Source organism: Poromitra crassiceps (assembly GCF_964638095.1).
Source record: "Poromitra crassiceps genome assembly, chromosome: 21".
NCBI lineage: Eukaryota > Metazoa > Chordata > Actinopteri > Beryciformes > Melamphaidae > Poromitra > Poromitra crassiceps.
In genome coordinates, this window is record NC_139638.1 from 24087267 (window position 1) to 24111228 (window position 23962).

General features: G+C 48.3%; 1 protein-coding gene across 1 annotated transcript in view; it reads left to right on the top strand.

Annotated features, from left to right (window-relative positions):
• Positions 1-23962, top strand: part of astn2 (astrotactin 2) — a gene marked incomplete at both ends in the record, with an annotated part of 632381 nt that overhangs the window by 274533 nt on the left and 333886 nt on the right. The window contains one exon of the mRNA XM_083657387.1: positions 23733-23817. Within this exon, the coding sequence (XP_083513513.1) occupies positions 23733-23817 (85 nt within the window). The remainder of the gene's footprint in view (positions 1-23732; positions 23818-23962) is intronic.

A 23962-nucleotide genomic window follows, 5' to 3' on the forward strand; every position in this document is an offset into this window, starting at 1 on the left:
TTCAGACTGCCGGGTCCCTCCCACCCCATCTAATTGGTACCAAAACTGCTGGCTCGTTAACAAATATCCCTCCTTTTGTCAAACGTATTTATTCAACGTACACGCATGCACCACACCCACTCCCACACACACGCCCACACCCACACACACGCCTACACACACACACACGCACACACACACACACACACACACACACACATTCTTCTACTATGAGAAAACACTGCTGATGAATCTGCCCAAGGTCTTCTTGCGGCAGAATTGCTTCTCCCCCTCTTGGAAAATGGTATAACAGGCGTGAATATGCATCAGGACAACAATAACTCTTTCTGTGCCCATGCCATGAACCTTGAAATGTGAAAATCAGCCATGCAGCCTCAGCGAGATAGCGGGAAGCATTGTAATGAAACGTGTCATTAATCACGTAAGGTCGGGCCATAAGGGGCGGAGGAGAGGAGAGAGGTGATTAGTTGCTGGTCTCCGGTGATTGCCACGTGGACCGTTTTTCATTTTTTGGCTCTTAATTTAGAACAGAGGAACGATGGCAAAAAAGACTGAGCAGCGGAGAGACAGAGGTGGAAAGGGAGAACGTCGGAAATTGTGCTGAGATTGCCATCACCTGCGCTATATTGGGCTGTCTGTCTATGTAGGAACCTCACAGATGATAAGGTGAATAGAGAGGCAAAGTGACCGCCTACTTCCTGCTTCAGCACTGTACCAGAGATCTGCCATCCGCCATTTATTTTCCCATAGACATTTCGTAAAATGCTTATAAAAAGAGTTTTACTGGTTCAAACCAAACGTTCAGCTAATGCTATAATCGGGAGACACCATAGAACATTTCATTCGGACCAAAACTAAAAAAAACGACATAGAAAAAATATCTTCTTAAAACCAGATTTTTAAAAAAAATGTTTTGGCCCGAGTGAAATGTTATGCGATCTCTCCTGTTTCTAAATATATCTGTACCGTTTGGTTACTTTGAACCAGTAAAACTCTTTTTATAAGCATTTTACGAAATGTCTATGGGAAAATAAATGGCGGATGAAAATCTCTGGTACAGTGCTGAAGCAGGAAGTGACGCTCCACTTTGGCTCTCTATTGTGCCAAGACCAAGACCTCCATGACATCTTTTGCTTGTGCTCTATTATCCATATTTCAATAATGAGAGACTAGAAGAAAGTGCAATAAACAAATTAGATTTGGCGAATGACTCCATGATATGATGACGCTCCTCCTGAGATGTGAGGAGAACGTCAGTGATTTATAGGATAGAGAATCACCCCATAGGGAATTCTTCAGGATTCATGACATTGGTGGTGTTCAGGGGAGGAGGTGGGGCGAAACAACTGCATAACATGACAAGGGGTAACAGGACAAGGTGAGTTACAACCAGTAAGATACATGAGACCTGACATACTACTCCGCTTAAGTGATTGGTCAGCAGGCCAACGTGGAAGACGTGATTGGACAAGGAATGAAGGGGTGTACATATCAATGAATGAGGGATATAACCTGAATAGGGCGTTGACTGCAGAGGGGAGAGAGAGATGAATGAAAGGGGTGTGCAAATCAATGAATGGGATGATTGATCAGGCATTGGCTAGGGGAGGTAGTCTTCATTATTGAAATATAGTCTAAAGCTGTGTTCACACAGAGATATTTATTTTTCTTCCTGTCGCTCGATTCAATCCTTTGGAATCGCTCTGTCGCTGTGTTTAAATCGCTCGTCAACAGGCACAATCCTCAAGACTAGTTTGGACCGGGGGGAGATGAAAAATGTACAGTCGGGAGGAAGAAGTTCCGAGAACGGTGTACAGTACACTCACCAGCATGGAGAACGGTGTACAGTACACTCACCAGCATGGAGAACGGTGTACAGTACACTCACCAGCATGGAGAACGGTGTACAGTACACTCACCAGCATGGAGAACGGTGTACAGTACACTCACCAGCATGGAGAACGGTGTACAGTACACTCACCAGCATGGAGCCAAGTCTCTGTCAGGAGCATCAAATCTAGTTCACGCGGGAAGTGAAGAAGTCATTCAGTAGGAAGGTTTAGTTTGCTAGTGACCTAGCATTTAGCAGGGCCAAGCCAAGAGTTTGCTCCACGGCAAGCCGGACGATTTTAGTTTCACGCACCGGTTGTTTACTGCAGCCACTTCCGGGGTTACGGCAGCCAATCAGCGTTGAGAAGCAAGCGACTGTTGCCAGTTAAATTTTGCTCGAGTTGGGATATTTCATCTCGGGCGACGAGCGAATTTTCGCCCTATCGCTCTGTCGAATATACGCTCAATCGCTCATTTGCATTGACTTTGTATGTAAACTCAATGCCAGCGAAAACCCTTAATAGGTCGGTGTGAACGCACCTTAAGACATTATTTGGTGATTGGATTTGCGGCACTACTTCTTTAGTCGCCTGTTTCGTGATTTTATAGCTCCCGTTTTGTCTCTTTCAGAGTCATGTTGTTGCTGAAGATTGAATTGATAGATTTAAACAAAGTGGGAGGGACGTTGGTGTGTTTCATTTTGTGTCTGCCTGCAGGGTACGGCCTGCAGAGAGGCCACACTGCCCAAAATGAGTGTAAGGCACCCTGTAGTGACAGACCATGAAAAAAAATATGTTAACGTCAAGTGAAAAGGTCTCAAGCATTGTAACACATGTAAGCCAGCCAGCAAGATAACTTACATCTAAGCTCACATCTTACATCAGTTCCTCAGGCCCAGTCAAAATATATTAGATCATTCTGATTGGCTCTTTTACAATTTACATCACACTGATTTGTCCATTTTCACACAGCTCCTTCAACCTCATCTTCTAACGGTGATGATGCTACAGTACAGTAGCATCACTGTAGCTGTTAGAGCCAGTTTTGTATGAGGACGGTGCGCCACCTATAGGTGAAAGGTTGACAAGGCGGGATAGTAGGAAAGGCTACGCCCCCCAGCCAGTTTGATTGAACCTGAATCAGGTGTGCAAGCAGTGGTGAAAGACGCCGTTGAGACAGTTTTTCAACCGCAACGCGATAAACGAAAAATAATATATATGTAACGAAACCAGTAGCTTTACTTCGTTTTGAACTCAAGCTCTCACTAGTGCCTTAAACGCTGCAACGCAGCCCTATGGAAGACTGTTATTTTGCTCCAAAATTACTTTTCATTAAAACCTGACCACCCACCCGTAGGTGGCGTGGTACCCCCTGGGACTGACACGGATCCACGTGACTACGTCACGTCCTGCCAGTCCAGGGAAATCACTTCCGCTTTCTTCCACCCGCTGTAGAAGACGTGTTTGTGAAAGCTCCGACGGTTAACAAGGAGTTATATTATATAGCTTTAGATACTAGGCTCGTCCCGGCTTACTTGCCCACCTCAAGAGGGTCGCGTGGACGGGATAAAGCAGGCTTCGGAGACCGACCCTGTACCCTTCACCCTGCGGCGTCGGAATAAGTCATCTAAAGCTAAGAGTATCTTCCTTAGTTAACTGTTTATTGCTATCGCCGTGTAGCTCTACTGCTATCGCCGTATAGTGGTTATTGCTGCCGCTGTGTAACTTTGCTTCGCTCCCCTGGCTGGGGCAGCGTTTTCGTTTGAGGGCCGATTTAGGTCCGCGCTCAAACTGTTAAGCTTTGCATACGTGCAAATAGCTTGTACCACGTAGCACAGGAACAAAGAGGCTAAGTAGCCCAGTTGTTGCAGATAGCTACCTTGGCACCCGTGCGGGTAGTTTTCGTGTGCTAGGTACTTTAGGCGCCGGCTTTAAAGCGCGCGCGTTAGATAGTTAGCTAGTTTGCTCAGTGCAGCTAGCCTGGACTACCTTGTAAACAGCTAGGTGCTGTATTAGCTGTGAGGCTACGCTGGCCGGTTACGACCAGCACAATTAATTTGATGTGTGCATGCAGCTGTGACCTACATAAATGTAGTGTAGCTTTACTGGCGTCTGGGATTTTAGCTGGGCGATTCGCTAGCTAGGTGAGCCCGCCCCGCACCTTGTGTGGGCCGCTTCTCTCAGTACTTACGCCGTCTTAAGGCCCAATTACTCCATTTTCATCCGTAACTAAGAGCGTCCGTTTCAAACGGTGTAATCGTCACTGTCCACATGCTTCCATGCGTCTTTCACGTTGGTATCATGTTAAGTAATACATCCACCACAGTAGAGAGTCAAATGCATGAGTGTGTGTGTGATTTCCTCCGTTTCATGCGTATCTGTAAGCTTTCAGATGACGGACAGAAAACGGACGAAATGAACGCAGAGTACGGACACTGTCCGTCTCCGTCTTTAACGTTGAGTATAATTGGGCCTTTAGCCAGCTTGCTTGTCTGCTAAGTGTTGCTTGCCTCGTGCAATTAGCATCTACTAGATTGCAACTCCCTTTGAGGAGTTTCTTCTGATTGACTAGCTTCAGGGTAGAGACGCGCTACACCGGCCTGTACGCAGGCTTGTGTTAGCGCACGCTTGTTTCAGTGCTTATGCTAGCTTAGCTAGTGGCTTCCACGTCTGTTCTCTCGGGTTAACAGGTTGTGGGTATTGGTGCCCCCCCTTCGGGATGGGCTATTGCCGCTTACGTTACCATTGCACGCGCACGTTCGCTAGCCTCCGGGTTGCTTACTGTCTAGCCTGTGCTTCTCGCTAGCTTGCTTAAGCAGTACTCCCGCTAATAGGGTGCGCCCTGCGGGAGCTTGCTATTAGTGGTTAGCTTCCTGCTTCCTCTTGCTACTGAGCAGGGAAGGTCAGGGAGGGGATGGGCCGTGTGTAAAACTACTTGGCCGAGTATGAATCGGCACGTTAAGTGCGTGTTCGGCCTTGGGCACGAGCACGCTGCACAGGCGCCTTGAACCTTCGGTTTTGTCCGCAGCTAAGCTCTTTAGAGCTGACCAAGGTCCGCTCTCAAAGAAGTGTTAAAGCTAGCGTGCCTTGCATAGGTGCAGATAGCAATATTAGTACTGTTTAGCACAGAACGATAGCATTTTGCAGATAACTGGCGTGCACCCGTGCAGTTAGTACCTGTGTGCTAAGTACATTGGGCGCGAGATACCTCCGCTACAATAGACATACTGCTCCTTGCTGGCGCTACGCGTCCAGCAGGGCGTACAGCTCGCCAAGGTCTGGGCTCATTGCCAGCCTTTGGCTTGTAGCTCTAAGGACAAGCCCACCGCCCTTGGTGCCCAAGGCCCGGGGTGGTTGGGAGCTCTCCATGGGTCGCACTCCCTTGTTGGGGCGCCCCCTGCAAGTGCGGGGAGCCTGGCTGGGGGCACAGCGCACCTTGGTCCATGGCCACGGCCTGGCCTCGGTTGGCAGCAGGCAAGCCCACCGGTTGGCTCACCAAGGCTGGGCTTAGGTCCAGCCTGCGGCTTGTAGCTTTGGACCCACCGTCCTCGGTGCCCATGGCCCGAGTTCGGTCGGGAGCTCGCCCAGGGTCTCATACCCAGCATCAAGGCTCGCCTTGGTCCATGGCTACGGCCTGGCCTCGGCTAGAGGCTCCTAGGACAGCCCACCATCAATGGCGCCAACAGCTCATTGCTGGTCGGGAGCTCGCCTGGGGGCCGCACTGTCGGACAAGTCCACGTGCGTCTCGAGAGAGAACGTTACCTCCGCAGTCCCCCCAGCCTGCGAAAGGCGCACGGCGGGGGGGGGGGGGGGGGGTTACTTCGGTACAACAGCGCGTCAGTAGGCGGAGCTTGCGTAAGAAGTTCTCCCCCAGCATGCACAGCTTCTACGGAACTGTCCATGCGGCGGGGGGGCGTAGCCTCTCACGTCCCGCCCCCCCATCAGGGCACCGGATCGAAAGGTCCCGGGGCCCAGCAATATGCTCATGACTATATTTCAGGGATCATTTCTATAGTTTCTAACTTGAGAAATGTGTTTCTAAAAATGTTCAGTCTCGCTATCCACGATGATGAGACGGTGATACTTTTTTCTGAGCGCGAAGCGGGCAGAGAGACTTGATTCAGTCCATATGCTCTCTGCTTTTGATGACCGTTCACTGTCTCCTATGGGGACATTGAGGGAGAGAGTATGATCCGAGTGGTGGAACGGGTTCCGCTCCGTTGGCCACAAGAGACCATCTTGTCCAACAGGCTCGATGCCTGGGAGCATCTATGTTCCCCCGTCCCCATTACGGCGCACCCTCCAGAGGGGATACGCGCTACAGTTTGCCCACCCACGTTCGACGGGACCCCCGATCTGGCCGTGGAGGAGGAGGCCATGGACGGCTCCATGCGTCCAAAATTGGACCTTCGGCGTCTCAAAAACAAGACGCTGAGGAAGTCCCGTCCCGAATGCTCTCTTCCCCGCCTGTTCAAGTTGAGACAGGGGGATTTCTTACTTCCAGGGATCTGGAAGGTGCGGTCTTCCATGTCCACATGGTCAGGAGACACAGGAAATACCTGAGGTTCTCCTTCCTGGGGAAGGCTTACGAGTTCTGTGGCTTGCCATTCGGCATGTCTTTGAGCCCGCGAACCCTCACGGTGTGCGTGGAGGCAGCCGTGGCTCCCCTCCGCGCGAGGGGGATCCGCGTCTTCCTATATCTCAACGTCGTTCTCTTAGCGGCCGACTCGAGGGTCGGTGCCGCGAAACATACCAAGGTGGTGACCGATCACCGGCAAACCTTAGGGTTTTTTGGTGAACCGGCAGAAGAGTTGCCTCGTCCCAGCGCAGGCGGCGACCTTCCTGGGGCTCGAGCTATACTTCCTGCGAGCCTTTCGCCAGAGCGACAGGCTCGCACGGTTCGGACAGCAAGCCAAGGACGTTAGGTCTGTGCCCTCGGTGTCAGTGCATCAGTGCACAGTGATGTTGGGCCTGATGGCCTCAGCACTGCATGTGCTCCCGCTAGGGAGGCTACACATGCCCTCGTGGTCCAAATATGGTTCTCAGGCTTCGCCTGGACTCGGCCGGGGACCGTCATCGCAGGGTTCCTCTGACAGGTCAGGCCTGGCGGGCGATGGCTATATGGGCGGACCCCCGTTACCTCTCGAGAGGTACTTGGTGGGGCCCTGTCCCGCTCAGGATGGTGATTCGCACAGACGCCTCCCTCTGGGGAGGGGGTGCGATTTGCGGGCATTTTTCGGCGAACGGCCGGTGGGAGGCTCAGGAGCTTCGCCACATAAACGTGCTAGAGCTGAAGGCGATTCGCCGGGCTCTGCCTCAGGACAAGCCCACCATCAATGGCGCCATGGGCCCATCGTTGGTTGGGAGCTCTCTTGGGGACCGCACTGCCGGACAAGTCCGCGTGCGGCCAGACTCGAAAGAGAACGTTGCCTCCGCAGTCCCCCCGGCATGCGGAGGTAACACTTCCAGCGGCTCACACATGGGCACCATGTGCTGATTCGCTCGGACAATAGGGCAGCGATCGCCCACCTGAACAAACAGGGCGGTGTGCGGTCGGGGGCGCTGAACCATAGCGGGGATTCACCTGTGGGTGTATCCCCGTCTCCTTTCAGTGTCAGCGGTCTATCTGCCGGGACGGCGGAGTTACGACCGGCCTGCTGTCTCGAGGCAATCCCCGTTATACGGAGTGGTGCCTCCACCCTCGGGTGATGGAACAGGTTTGGGCCAGGGTTGGTCGCGCCTGCGTCGATCTCTCGCATCGCGGCGCGCGACACACTGCCCACTGTGGTTCTCGATCCAGGAGGACAGCCCCCGTTAGGTCATGACGCGCTAAAAGCACACGCGTGGCCGAGGGAGGGGCTCTATGCGTTTCCCCCGACCCCCCCTGATCCGTCATGTGTTGGACAGGGTGAGGGAACAGCGCCTCCGGCTCGTTTTAGTCTGTTTGGCACAGGCAGACATGGTTTGCGGACCTGGTCTCCCTGGCGCAAGATCCGCCCTGGGCATTGCCGGTACGGGCCGATCTCCTATCCCAGGCGGAGGGGGAGGTGTTCCACCCCTCCCCAGGCAGGTGGAAGCTAGCGGTCTGGCTCCTGAACCGGACCAGTTGCTAGCCCAGGGTTTGCCTGATAATGTGGGATGCACTATGCAGCAAGTAAGGGCGTGGATCCAGTGAACTGCAGTGTGCGACCAGTTCTCCGTCTCCTTCAGAGCCTGCTTGACGCGGGTCAGTCCCCGCAGTCGTTTAAGGTGTACGTAGCCGCGATTCTGCTTGCCATAGGGGAATTGAAGGGAGCCCCGTGGGGGCGTACCCTTTGGTCTTGCACCTCATGAAGGGGGCGCGTAAACTGCGCCCGCCGTCGCGGTGCGTTTTTCCCCCCAAATCGGACCTGGTTACGGTGCTGGACGGGCTAACGGGTCATCCGTTTGAGCCCTTGGACTCCGCCGATTTAAGGGTTCTGTCTTTAGAGACCGCGCTGCTGCTGGCCTTGTCGTCAGGAAAGAGAGTTGGTGACCTGATTGCCCTCTCGGGGCAGCAGGCCTGTGTGGTAATGATGGGCGCAGGGTTACGTTGCGACCTAACCCGGCTTACCAACCTAAGATTATTGATGTCAGCTTTAGGTCTATGGTCATAGACTTATCAGCATTCTGTCCCCCGCCGTTCAGTTAGAGACGGGCGAGGAGAGACGTTTGCTCATGCTGTGCCCCGTAAGGGCGCTCTCGGCCTATGTGGCCAGGACGCGTTCTTTACGCATTACAGATCAGCTGTTGGTTTGCTTTGGGCAAAGGGCCCAGGGCGGGCCCCTTTCCAAGGATCGCTTATCACACTGGATAGTGGAGGCGATCGCGTTGGCATACTCTGCCGTGGGCAAGGTTCCCCAGGAGGGTATCAAGGCGCTTTCTACGCGAGGTGTTGCGACATCCTCTGCGTTGTTGCGCGGTGTGTCGGTGGAGGACATGTGTGCCGCGGCCTCATGGTCCTCTCATCACACTTTTGTCAGGTACTACAGTCTCGACGTGTCCGGTGCGCAGTTCGCGCACGCGGTGCTGTCGGTGGCAAGAAAGTAGTATCGTTGCCACTCTAATATGTCAGACGGTTAGGCATAAACGTTGCCATATGGCCGTGGTTCACCGGTGCCGTTCGGGTCGCCCTGTGGGGTGCTCCCCGGCAGCAAGGTCGGTTGAATGGAGGCACTAGTGAGAGCTTGAGTTCGAAACGAAGTAAAACGTTAGGGTTGTGCTACAACCCAGGTTTTACGAGTGAGAACGAGAGCTCTCACTACCCAGCCTTGCTGTGTCGATGCGTCACGGGGTGCGTCGGATCTCAGCGGGCTGGAAGAAATTAGAGTGATTTCCCTGGACTGGCAGGACGTGACGTAGTCACGTGGATCCGTGTCAGTCCCAGGGGGTACCACGCCACCTACGGGTGGGTGGTCAGGTTTTAATGAAAAGTAATTTTGGAGCAAAATAACAGTCTTCCATAGGGCTGCGTTGCAGCGTTTAAGGCACTAGTGAGAGCTCTCGTTCTCACTCGTAAAACCTGGGTTGTAGCACAACCCTAACGGTTATTAGAAAACGAACCTTTTATTTTGAACTTTGTTCTTTGATTTCATTTCCCTGAAAGGCCAGTTTTATTTATGAGTGCTTTTGAATTTCTTTGAGTTCGCATTCAACACAGAAGAACGAGGCCAAGACGACACAAGACCAACTTCAAACTGTGAGTAGCCTGCGCGTTGGAACTTAAAACACGGCGTATAGCGGCTAAATGGTGTTCATGAAAAGAAGCCACGACAGTAGCAATGATGGCAGCACCTGACTGTGATGAACAGTGTCAGAGGATTTATTTTTTGCCTTTCTCTGTGTAGATCTCCCTTAATTAATTTGCTCAGCAACTGCAGATAATGTGGTTGAGCAATGAGGGAAAATGCCAAAATGACATCCAACAACACCAGCACCGTGATGCTTTGCTGACACGGTCAGTTTTCAAACAACTTGTCCTTATCAGAGCTAGTCGTCCATATTCATTAACGTCAGTGGTAACAGCATTTTGCAGCAAAATCGGTGGCAGTGTACTGCAACTTTAGGTGATAAAATGACCGTAGTACTGCCTATGGGGTGTAACACAACGCCACTATCTGTATCTTTATCTGTTTAGTGCCACTACATCTGTGTTTGGATTTGAACCAGAAGTGTAGAATTGTAAGTACCATTACTTTGCAGGCTATTCACCTTATGTTCCAACACAGGGCTCAGCCAGATACTTCCTATTGTGTTGACACTTCCTGTGACAGTACAGTACTAGTGAGCAGGTCAAACAGATGGTGTTTTGAACAGGAAGTCATAACACAACTGGGTCAAGTGGGCGGGGTTACATAAGGTGAATAGACTTTGTGAATTTCTGTCCAATTTGTGTTTGATTTTGGAGATGAATCTGCAATGCTAGGTTGAGCTATTCTGAGTTCTGAGTTCTCGATGATCTGGGAGTAATATTAACATTCATTTTAGTCCATCTTTTGAGACCCACGGCACTTGGTAGTTCATTCAATGCAATGCATCGCTATGGTTATCAGTTAAATTAGCTAATTCCACTAATGTTACTTAAGTACCACAAGGTAATAATGTTGTTACCCACCATTAAAGTGTGTAAGACAGCATAATCAGGTACTGTTTAAAAATCCGGTTACTAACACATGCAAGCTTTGGAGCAAATTGTGGAATGTTAAGTTTCACGTTCATTTCCACATCGGGAGACGCCACAGATACATGATGGGAAACACTGCCAAACACACCCTCTAGAGGCCATGATGAGGTGTGCATCCGTTTAGGACATAATCAGCGCATTCCAGATAATGCGTTTGTATTTGTTTACATCCATAGTGCCTACCCCTTTGAAAACATTTGAACAAATGTTTATATATTATCCCTGATGGACCAGGGGAAAGCGGATCAAAATCAATCAATCAAGGGGTTGAAAATCAATAAGTAAATTAAGTGTTGCATTATGGCTTGCCAGAGCAAGTGATTTCTTTTTTTGCACAGCGGTGTGCTTTTATAAATTGCTTACATTATGTAAATGAGCAGAAGCAGGTGGTGCTGCCAAAGTAGCGCAAGCAGTAAAACTGAGGTGGTAAACCCCATTTATGAATAGGCCTACTGCCATGGTCTTACCTACTGCCACATCGTTAACCCTGCCTGCCATGGTCTTACTTACGACCACCTCGTTAACCCTGCCTGCCATGGTCTTACCTACTCCCAGTCTCCCACATCGTTAACCCTGCCTGCCATGGTCTTACCTACTGCCACATCGTTAACCCTGCCTGCCATGGTCTTACCTACCACCACCTCGTTAACCCTGCCTGCCATGGTCTTACCTACTCCCACCTCGTTAACCCTGCCTGCCATGGTCTTACCTACTCCCACCTCGTTAACCCTGCCTGCCATGGTCTTACCTACTCCCACATCGTTAACCCTGCCTGCCATGGTCTTACCTACTCCCACCTCGTTAACCCTGCCTGCCATGGTCTTACCTACTCCCACCTCGTTAACCCTGCCTGCCATGGTCTTACCTACTCCCACCTCGTTAACCCTGCCTGCCATGGTCTTACCTACTCCCACCTCGTTAACCCTGCCTGCCATGGTCTTACCTACTCCCACCTCGTTAACCCTGCCTGCCATGGTCTTACCTACTACCACCTCGTTAACCCTGCCTGCCATGGTCTTACCTACTACCACCTCGTTAACCCTGCCTGCCATGGTCTTACCTACTACCACCTCGTTAACCCTGCCTGCCATGGTCTTACCTACTCCCACATCGTTAACCCTGCCTGCCATGGTCTTACGTACTCCCACATCGTTAACCCTGCCTGCCATGGTCTTACCTACTCCCACATCGTTAACCCTGCCTGCCATGGTCTTACGTACTCCCACATCGTTAACCCTGCCTGCCATGGTCTTACTGTACCTACTTCCACCTCGTTAACCCTGCCTGCCATGGTCTTACCTACTCCCACATCGTTAACCCTGCCTGCCATGCTCTTACCTACTCCCACATCGTTAACCCTGCCTGCCATGGTCTTACTGTACCTACTCCCACATCGTTAACCCTGCCTGCCATGGTCTTACCTGCTCCCACATCGTTAACCCTGCCTGCCATGGTCTTACCTACTCCCACATCGTTAACCCTGCCTGCCATGGTCTTACGTACTCCCACATCGTTAACCCTGCCTGCCATGGTCTTACTGTACCTACTCCCACCTCGTTAACCCTGCCTGCCATGGTCTTACCTACGACCACCTCGTTAACCCTGCCTGCCATGGTCTTACTGTACCTACTCCCACCTCGTTAACCCTGCCTGCCATGGTCTTACCTACTACCACCTCGTTAACCCTGCCTGCCATGGTCTTACCTACTACCACCTCGTTAACCCTGCCTGCCATGGTCTTACCTACTACCACCTCGTTAACCCTGCCTGCCATGGTCTTACCTACTCCCACATCGTTAACCCTGCCTGCCATGGTCTTACGTACTCCCACATCGTTAACCCTGCCTGCCATGGTCTTACCTACTACCACCTCGTTAACCCTGCCTGCCATGGTCTTACCTACTACCACCTCGTTAACCCTGCCTGCCATGGTCTTACCTACTACCACCTCGTTAACCCTGCCTGCCATGGTCTTACGTACTCCCACATCGTTAACCCTGCCTGCCATGGTCTTACCTACTCCCACATCGTTAACCCTGCCTGCCATGGTCTTACGTACTCCCACATCGTTAACCCTGCCTGCCATGGTCTTACCTACTCCCACATCGTTAACCCTGCCTGCCATGGTCTTACCTACTCCCACATCGTTAACCCTGCCTGCCATGGTCTTACGTACTCCCACCTCGTTAACCCTGCCTGCCATGGTCTTACTGTACCTACTCCCACCTCGTTAACCCTGCCTGCCATGGTCTTACCTACTCCCACATCGTTAACCCTGCCTGCCATGGTCTTACTGTACCTACTCCCACCTCGTTAACCCTGCCTGCCATGGTCTTACCTACTCCCACCTCGTTAACCCTGCCTGCCATGGTCTTACTGTACCTACTCCCACCTCGTTAACCCTGCCTGTGAGTTTTATGAATATGGACCAGTGAGTTTTATGTGTTACAACTGGAGAAATCCAAAGACATCCATTAGCTGGTCTAGCACGACAGCCATGACAGCTGCTCAATTCAGGACGTATTCTTTTGTTAAGCCCTTAGAGACCTGGGCAACGGCTGAAGCCATTTTTAAACTATTAGACAGCTTTGGGACACGACCCGTGCACCTGGATGGACTCGAAGGTGCTGGAGCGTGGTGGGGTTTGTGTGACACGTATTCAAGCTGCAGTGCATAGTATGCCACTCGGGTACATTGTAATATACAGGGAGGCACTTACAGCAAAAAGACATGCTTAGTCATTTTGAAGAACATATTGGAAGGCACTATAACAGTCAACTTTGTTAAAGTAAAGCTCTCAACTTATATGTATTGGTCAGTAATTAAATGTTCTTTTTTTAATGAATGCTGAACAATTTCTTTTTATCTGTTTATCCTTTATTTGACTCTTTACATGTGGCTCACACATTCATTTAGGCGATCTGTTCTCTTGTCTCGTTTAACCTAACCTAACTTAACCTAACCTCTACAATTGTATCTACACATCTGAGAGACTTGCTGTGATAGATAGGTAGGTAGGTAGATAGATAGATAGATAGTAGGTAGGTTTTATTTCTGTGTCATGCACCTTGTGGTGCATGACACCACAAGGCTTACCAGACAAAGTAGTTCCCTGAAAGGAAGAATACAAACGACTGGATTCCTGATCCCGTCACCTCCCTGTTCCTCTGAAAACACCCATGCCATTTGCGAGCACACACTTAGGTGAGAGTGGCTCCTATAGACCGTTTCAACTTGACAACATAAACATTCTGAATTAAAACCCAGCTCACTTCCTGTTGCAGTGTTTGCTAGTGCAATAGGACACACTAGTGCAATAGGACACACCTGACTAGCCCCTTTCGGAACTGTGTCGTTTCTGTGAAAACCTCATCTATAAGAGCAAAGAAGCCATGAGAATATGGGAGAATGACGTCTTTATTCTTTTTTCGAGAGAGAGACAGGAAGGCATGGGAGAGAGAGCAGAGAGGACATGTAGTAAAATGACCGTGGGTCGGACTCGAACCCGGGTCGCTGCAGGAAGGACTGAGCCTTACATGGTGCAGGCTTTACTCTGTGAGCCATCAGGGCACCCACCACAGCCAGTGTCTCTATGTCCATTTCCTATGTGAGAATGGCTTCTTTGCTCTTAGTAATAGAAAAGCAACATAAAAACACAGGCTGTGTGGAGGAGGGAAGATAATGTACCACTGAAACGGTCTCACATTAAACTCCATCTTACAGCTTTGGGTGTCTCATCCCAGCTATCCTCGGCTGAGTGGCTCTTCAAATATTGTACTAATGAAGGCAGAGCCAGCCTGGTGCATGATAATTTAACTAATACCATATGTGATACATAACCTTGCCTTTTGATTTCAACATGAATTTGCGATCAAAGATATGAATTTATAAAATGTTTCACTGGTCTGACCTTGCAGGGCTGGATACTGACGAACAGGTTGGACAACTCGGAGACCAGTGCTGTAAAATAGTCCCACCTCATTCTCTTTATTCGTCCTTTGATTCTTTCAATGCTATCAGATTTTTTTTTTTTTTTTTTACTTGTGGTACATTTCTATTATTTCTGATCTTCCACTTCCTTTCTCTGTTGCTTTTTAGCTGCCTAATCTTGCTTGACATTTTAGTAAGATTTTTTTCATTTAGTTATCAGACTACTTTTTCTAAATCCGAAATATCTCTGTTATGATGCCATACATCACATTTTATCTGATTTTTGTCTCAGTGTCTTGCCCAGGTCTTCTCTGCGTCACTGTTATCACAGTATCAGCAGACCAATTCACTTTCTGTCTCTGCCAGAAAATATGCTCCTTCCCCGGCTGCAGCCTGGCTAACTTCTCTCCTCCAGATATTTCAGAGCTAACGCATAATAATACTTGCCACTGGCACTGACTGATTTGAATGACTTTTCTAAAAAGAAAAGAAACCAAAAAAAAAGCATGAAATAAGGTCTGTGGTTAACAAAAGTTTATGAAACCGCAAACTCTGTGTTCAGCAAGATAATCTTCACAAAATGAGGACCACTTTTATGACTTTTGAAGCATTTTCTGAGAATCACATTTAATAAAAGAAATGCATTTATGCTTCGGTAATCATAAAAGTGGTCTTCATTATTGTGAGGATTATCTCGCGGAACACAAGGTTCGCTCTTTCCATAACCTTTGTCAAACCACAGACCTTATTTCAAGCATTGAACCAAAATTCCCCTACAAAAATCCCATTGACTTTTACACGTGAGAGAGCCAGAAGTGCTAAGAACATCCAGGTTCTTCCGGACTCATTCCTGCGGGACTCTATTTCAAGGATGATCTCTGTTGTGCTGCAACATTCATTCCCGGTCATGGAGCAGATCAGACAGTCATGTAGTTGGAGGAGGGTTTGTCCTTGGCGGTCGCTGGGGACAGGGCTGCCTGCATACACCTGGTGAAGAAGACACAAGGGGCTTGGAGGAGAGCCTAAATAGCAACACCTTGAACTGATATGCCTGACCTCTGAATGAAACATGCAGGTATAGACCTTATTCGCTAACCCCGGACAGCGCCATATTGTTGACGTACCGTCCTGCAGCTGACAACTATAGTAACGGCCTTATTGTCGTTTCTGTTCCATTACAAAATAGCGATAGTGATGACAGCAATAAAAACCCCAGAGTTGTTGTTTGTATGCTGCCGTTAATGCCTGTAATAATAAACAAAAGAAAAAACGAGGTGAACAGACTGTGAGGAGCTGTCAGAAAGTTTCACCTGTCTCTCCCAACTATCCACACATCTCCTGTGCTGCTGACGCATCCCCAGTCTCGCTCCCTTCACGTCTGTGGACGGTAGAGATAGAAACAAACCACGGGGACTTTATTGCTGTCATGACTACAGCCGTGTGTAACGCAGGTCACCGTCCCAACACAATTGGAACGATACAGGTAACGCTAACGGCGGCTAGCTTCCTATAAACTCTGCTCTTACATAGGCTGTCACTTAAAGCGGCTGCGCTATGTCAACAACATGGCGGCAGTGGGCGTGCCCGTACGTGAGTGACGTCACTCGAATAAGGTCTATACCTCATGTGATTGAGCACCACTGGAACATGCAAGAATCCATCCATCAGATTGATGATGAGAAGCATTCTCCAGGCACAACAGCCTGGAGAATGTGGAAGGGCCGAACCAGTAACACTTGATTGGTGACTGGTGACACCAGATGGGTGTAGCTGATGGTTCGAGCAGGAGATCCCAACCTTCACTAGCCTCGCTCGCCTCAGATATCATAGTGTGAAATAACAATTGACTCAACATAAATAGACATATCGGCTGTGAGAAGAGAGCGGCCGAGGCCCACAGATCTCAGGATGACAGGGTTGTCGCCCCACATCATCCTAGGTCAGTGGCGGGCGGACTGGGCGATTGGGAGGACCGGGACAATTCCCGCTGAGCCTCAAGACTTCGAGGCGCCTATTTCGAAAACGAGAGAGAGGGAGAGCAGGGAGTGAGCGACGCCTACACCAACTCGCTCATCGGTCAGATGAGCCGGCCACCGTGATCAGACAGCAGTATTTTGGAGAGAAAAATGTTAAACCATACGGAAATGAAAAAGGAAAAGGTTGGGCAGAGAAATTGAGGGATAAAAAATAAAGTCCCGTGAAGCTGAGGCATAATACAGCAGAAACCACTGACCTTCTCAGCTGTGTGCACGCACCAGCACCATCTCCACTGCCAATGATGAACGGCATGAAGAGGCTCAGTGCCTCTCTCTTCCTCCATCCTCTCTCTACAGCCCAGCCCTTTGCTCCACCTAGTCAGTGTTCCTAGTTTATTGTCATTAGACCACATTATAGTTAATTATAATTTATTGTTACCTGGTCTTGGTTAATTTTAATATTTATTGGTTAGAGTTACCAAATTAAAGTGATAAAAATGGCAATCCGTTTTCATCTGTATTGATATAGTGGGAATGGCGTCGAAAAGTCGAAAAGAAAAAGTCCAAGGCCATGTGCTTGTCCCAGTCCGTCCCTGTCCACACATGACTTGTCCCAGTCCGTCCCTGTCCACACATGACTTGTCCCAGTCCGTCCCTGTCCACACATGACTTGTCCCAGTCCGTCCCTGTCCACACATGACTTGTCCCAGTCCGTCCCTGTCCACACATGACTTGTCCCAGTCCGTCCCTGTCCACACATGACTTGTCCAAGTCTGTCCCTGTCCACACATGACTTGTCCCAGTCCGTCCCTGTCCACACATGACTTTGCATAACATGTGACCTGCGTGCACAAGATGAATTTTGTCAAGTGTTAAGTATCGCCTTTGGTAGTCGCATGCGTGTGTGTGTGTGTGTGTGTGTGTGTGTGTGTGTGAGTGCATGTGTGTGCATGCATGTGTGGGTGCATGCCTGTGTGTGTGTTTGTGTGTGTGTGTGTGTGTGTGTGTGAGTGCATGTGTGTGCATGCATGTGTGGGTGCACGTGTGTGTGCGTGCGTGCGTGTGTGCGTGTGTGTGTGTGTGTGTCTGTGTGTGTGTGTGTGTGTGTGTGTGTGTGTGTGCGCGTGTGTGTGTGTGTGTGTGTGTGTGTGCACGTGTGCGTGCATGCATGTGTGTGTGTGTGTGTGTGTGAGTGCATGTGTGTGCATGCATGTGTGTGTGTGCACGTGTGCGTGCATGCTTGTGTGCACGCGCGCACGTGTGTGTGTCTGTGTGTGTGTTTTTGGGGTAGGGGCGGAAGAATGCATGCTTGTCTGCCTGTGTGTGTGCGTGTGTGCGTGCGTGCGTGTGCGTGTGTGTGTGCGTGTGTGTGCGTGTGTGTGCGTGTGTGTGTGTGTGTGTGTGTGTGTGTGTGTGTGTGGAAGAAAGAGACACATGCTGTGTGGCATGTTGGTGTCAGAGATGGGAGGCTGGGAGATGAATATGTGCCCAAAATGTGGCGAGCTGCGAGGGGCGGCTGAGAGCTGCGAGGGGCGGCTGAATTGGCGAGAAACAGAAAGTGGAGACTGCAGTGATGGATGTCCCTTCTGGCTGAGAGAAGTGATCTGTATATCAGCTGTTTTATGAACAGAAAAGCATCGCGCAGAACTTTCAAACTTTAAACTCAAAACTTTACCCCAAAACAAGCTGTCTTTTCTTTTGGCAAACATCTACATGACTGAGTCTCTCCATTCAAACAAAATATACAATTAAGACGGAAGAATAGACGTTCTTTAATTGAGTGGGAGAAATAATTGCACTGAATTTGAGGCATTGATGCAACAATTATCCAACAGATCACTTTCTACTCATCTTTTACAGACAGTTCTTAATTGGACTTATTCAAATTGATGTTTTGGACTGAAATGGATGTATTCTTGTGATTGTTTCTCTCGCTTCTTCCCACCTTGTTGAGTGAAGGCCGTTCAGTAGCTCTTGTTCGTCGGTCGGACAAAAAGAAAAGAAAAATCACTGCTTTCCTTTGACTGGCACTGAATGAATCGATGTGTTGAGCCGATAAACTCAGCCGGTGAATTATTAAAAACGAGGCCATAAAATGTGAATGGTGTTGCATGAATGGCCATAATGTGTTATGCCTCCACATAGGTCAACAGAGAGCAGTCAATAGGAGAGATGTTAAGAGCTATGCTAATAGCAAGGTTGCTATAGCGAACATTGACTTTACATTTCACAGAAGCCATCGATCCACTTAAAAAGCATTTCACATGCAGCATGTGGGCTTTGAATATGCATCTACGCGTATACATCTCACCATGGGGCCGTTTTGCCTTCATTTGATCCATATCATATACACTTTTCTAAGGTTTGGATCAAAGAAGCCAGTAATTATTATTATTATTCTCTCAAATCAATAGACTGTATGGTTTAATCTGGGTCATTCTGAGTGGTGTGAGCATATTTTACTGCACTAAATATTGAACAGCACATGACATAGTCGAACGGTACTGGAGACCACACACATTGCTGAGAAGATAAAAACTTTCTCGTCATTATTGATTCTTATAATAAGTTGTCATTACTACGGGCGGCTGTAGCTCAGCAGGTAGAGCGGGTCGTCCACCAATCGCTTTGGATAAAAAAGGTCGGTGGTTCGATTCCTGGCTCCTCCAGTCTGCATGTCGAAGGGTCCTTGGGCAAGACACTGAACCCCAAATTGCTCCTGTTGGTGTGCCAGCACCCTGCGTGGTAACCTGCCGCCATCGGTGTGTGAATGGGTGAATGTACCTACTGACTGTAAAGCGCTTTGGATAAAAGCGCTATATAAATGCAGGCCATTTACCATTACTATGGAAACTACCAGAGAGAGAGAGAGAGAGACAGAGATAGAGAGGGAAAGAGAGAGAGAGAGAGAGAGATGTACAGGCTGGGCTGGAATACTTTTGTTTTGGATGAACAGACTTTCAAAGATTGACTTAGTGCTTTCAAATAAGGAAAAAAAACAGATATTTCTGCTCTCTATTTAACCCTATTTGTTGTATAACTAGCTAAAACAATCAGTCAAGCCTCACTGTATTAGTAAAGCTTAATTTATACTTATTATAAAGTGTCACTCAGCACATGGTCGCAGACGAAAAAGAAAGTGTCACTTATGGTGTTGCATTTATACTTGAGAGGACGTTCGCCTCTGTTCAACGGTCACGTGACACTCGAACGCTATCAGTGCAGACAGCCAAGAGAGAACGCACGAAACCACCTCGGAGGCAAGATGTTACGTACTTGGCTTGAAATATTCATCGTGACTATGTTCAACATCGGTCAATTCAGTAATATTCTGCTTAAAGAATCTGGCAATTGTTGAATACCCGTATGTATCCACTTTGCACTTTCAAAGTTGCTAATTCAAATAGTTGGTGCTGACAGAAATAAGCTGTGCATACTACCTCCAGCCATGTGAGTCACTGATGTGAATCCTAATGTATTTTTGCCCGTGTCAATGTTTGGCAAGCTTGAGTCATTTCTGAAACATTTCACCAGGGCTAAGAATAATTTGAATGCTAATGAATGCACCGTTTTTTTACACCCTGTTTTACAATTTACTTCTCATATTCTCTCATTTCATAACGCTGTATCGCTGCTATTACAATTACTTTCTAGCTTTATTTTTTAAATTTTTTCAGAGCTTTCAATTTACATAGGGCAATTTAATTCGGCATAAACAAAGGCACTATCGCGCATTACAAAAATGCTTTTGAATATGGTAAACAGTTCATCATGAAGGGAGAATCGAATAAAAAAAAATAGAAAAGTGCACTCAGTGGAGTGCAGATCTCTGCCAGGCTCCGCTACGCGTATATCTACACGGAATTCAGGAACTCGTCTTTGCTGACTGCCAAATTAATTTTCCTCACAAATTGTTTCTCATACGTGCAGATACAGTCACAGTTGATACCGTGCAGCACACCTCTGTCCGCCGTGATGGCAGCCCGGGTCCCTCACTCTCGCTCGCCCACTCCCTCACTGCGCTAGCTTACCGTTAGCCAATTAGCCTGCACACACTACAGCTAAAACACGACGGGTCGTGCCTCAAATTGTCAAGACTGCTCTTCAACATAACTGCTAACAACACGTTCTGTCCTTAACTTGCGAGCTACAGTGGGCGTCTGGGTAGTGTCGAGGGAAAGGCACCCGCCTACCACCGCGGACACCTGGATTTAAATTCCCAGCAGCAGCCACTGACTGAGCAGCTCCACTGGAGCGGTTGGGATTAAGGGCCTTGCTCAAGGGCACATCAGTGGTGGCAATGAGGGAGGGGCAAGCGCTGCCTTTTCACTTTCCCCACCCAGATTTATCCTGCCGGTCCCGAGGGGATTGAACCGACGACCTTCCGGTCACAAGCTCGCTTCTCTAACCCCCCACTGTTGCACATTTATGCGCCCTACCGGCCAGAGGAGTGAGGAGTCAGCAGTCAGACAATGACCATCTCAAATAGTCAATAACTTAATAATTTGTTGATCAAAAATTGTGAATCGCCACAACCACGAGAGGCCGTTATAAATATGTGCACATACAATATTAGGCTGATTGGTCCAGTAGTATGCGAGATGAATACACTCCGACACACACTCTCTCTCTCTCTCACACACACACACACACACACACACACACACACACACGACCGAACACATGATCCCCTCCAGGTCTCTGCCTGGTGGAGATAACAAAACAAAAATAATCGTTAATGTACAAGAGGGAGAAGGCAACTCTTTGTTTCCATTGTCCCTGTGGTATTCACGAAAGGGGTTATGGGAAATCTATATGCTTCCTTGACAGTAAAGAATAACGATGGATGTTGCACAAACACACACAAACACATGCACGCGCGCACGCACACACACACACACACACACACACACACACACACACACATGCACACACACACACACACACACACACACACACATGCACACAGACACACACACACACTGTGAGATTTACTGTTCATAAAAAGGGAACCATTTAGTTGGCATTGTGTGAAAGTGTACATTGATTCAATACCTTTAGAGTTGAAGTATTGTATTGTAACCAATAAATTGACACTTGGTTGCACATATCCTCTAGATAGAGTGTATATATCAGCCCGTGACACGTTTTCTATTTAGCCCATCTTTCAGTGGCTCTGTAATTATCAGAAGAAGGATTAGGAGCTTGTGCATTCTGTCCATGCTGAGCTTGGTGTTACTCTGACTGAACTCACATGGCCCTACATGTCTTCAGTGGCTTGCTCTCCCCAATGCTAATGATCTTTTCAACTAGAGAAGTCCATAGAGAGCCAAAGTGGAACGTCACTTCCTGCTTCAGCACTGTACCAGAGATTTTCATCCGCCATTTATTTTCCCATAGACATTACGGAAAATGCTTATAAAAAAAGTTTTACTGCTTCAAATCCAAACGGTACAGATATATTTAGAAACAGGAGAGATCGCATAACATTTCACTCGGACCAAAACGTTTTAAAAAAAATGCGGGTTTGAAGAAAATATTTTTTCAATGTTGTTTTTTTAAAGTTTTGGTACGAGTTAAATGTTCTATGGTCTCTCCCGATTATAGCGTTAGCTGAACCGTTTGGTTTGAACCAGTAAAACTCTTTTTCTAAGCATTTTACGAAATGTCCATGGGAAAATATATGGCGGATGAAAATCTCTGGTACAGTGCTGAAGCAGGAAGTGACGTTCACTTTGCCTCTCTATTTCTTAGTCCGCTTTTTCGGAGGGCATTTAGGAATGCCACATCGTTCTGCCCTACTCTGTCCATTTGAGGCCAGAGTAGGAGTTACGCCTCTTTAGAAATAGCAGTTAAATATCACTACACTAACTCCGCCCCCTCTACGCCTCTCTACAGGCCCTGTTTGTGTGTGTGGTATTTCCTTTGATGTTTTATGAATTTACCAGCCTATATATCTGGACAGATCATAAATCATCGGAGGAGGTCCCAGCTAGAAAACTCCAATGCTTTAATCCTGGATGCATTAAAATAGCCCAGGATGTCAGATGAAAAATGCATCCAACTGCACCAGCTGTCCACAGTTGATGCCTTCTTGTAACCCAGAGGCTGGAGAGGAATATGAGAAACAGGCAAAATGTTTGAATCCATATCGCACACTTTATGTCAACTGCCCTTTTATTTATGTTGGTGTAATCTAGGGCTGCTTTCTCACTGGGAACGATTGCTTTCGTTCCGTTCCGTCCCCGGGAACGATTCTCTTAAACATTCTAAACAGAATTAGAATAAAAATCGCTTCACTCGACAAGTACAAAAATCTACAGGATTCTGTATGGTGAGAGACATTGTGCAATCTCCAAAGCTTTGGTTTGTTTTTGTTTTTTTTTCTGTGCCAAATGGCCCTGAACTGAAATAGTATTAAACTAAGAGGGTTTTATTCTTCAGGGTTGGGTCATTTTGAATTAACTATCATTGTCGATGCACCAAGTGATGCTTTGTTGCTGCACACAGATGCCTCGCAAAACCCATTCGGCTCGATGGCATGTACAGAGATAATGTTCCTGAACAGATCTCCTTGATAACTACCGTATACAGATATAATGGGTCCATCTTATGCATTATCAAGGTAGACGCAAACTGATGACGAGAGACGACAAAACCATCCATTGGAGTTGACGATTGGAGCGCAATTATGTTGTTTGGAGGAAGTAGGAAAAGGTTTTCTGTCGGTAGTTTGTGTTGACAGATGATTTTGATGCTGCATCGAGGGAAAACACTCAAATTGATTGCTTGGGTAACAAGATTGTTTAGTAAAGAAATGTTGTCTACAGAACTCTAGAGAGTTTAAAAATGATGCTTTTTATGAAACTGTGTGGATGACAATAAAGATGCCCCAGTTATGCAAGTGTTCGGTCACACCCAAAGAGCAACATTCAACAAAAAGGTTGTGATCTTTCCAAAACCACTTTACGCCGGATTGCATCTGACAATTACTGAGGGTTTGGAAGAGTTATACTATCGCCACCAGGCTCGCCGTAGAAGAGCCGAAAATATACAAATTGCGGTCAGACTATCATGGTAGGTTGTGAGAACACGGGGTGGGGGGCGGGGGTTGGCTGCTGAGCGGTCGCTGCCGAATAATTTGCATACCAGCTGATTATTGGACCGCGCTGACGGATGAGCAGGGCGGGAACGGTTGAGACACGGGGTAATTAATTCAACTGTTGAGGATAAACGAATGTATCCGTCATCATTCTCGCCTCTCTCTCTCTCTCTCTCTCGTTGACTCTCTCGCAGGAGAATGCAGCTGCCACGAGGGCTATTCCCCCGATCCCGTGCATCAACACCTCTGCGTCCGCACCGACTGGGGTCGCAACGAAGGGTAAGTCCTCTCCGCCTCTATCCGGGCCCATATCTGCAAACTACCTGTCACTGCAGCCTCAGCGAGTAGGCACAAGACAGAGGGGACGGGGACGCTATTTAATGAAACACAATGGCAGGGGAGGATGGAGAGAGAGAGAGAGAGA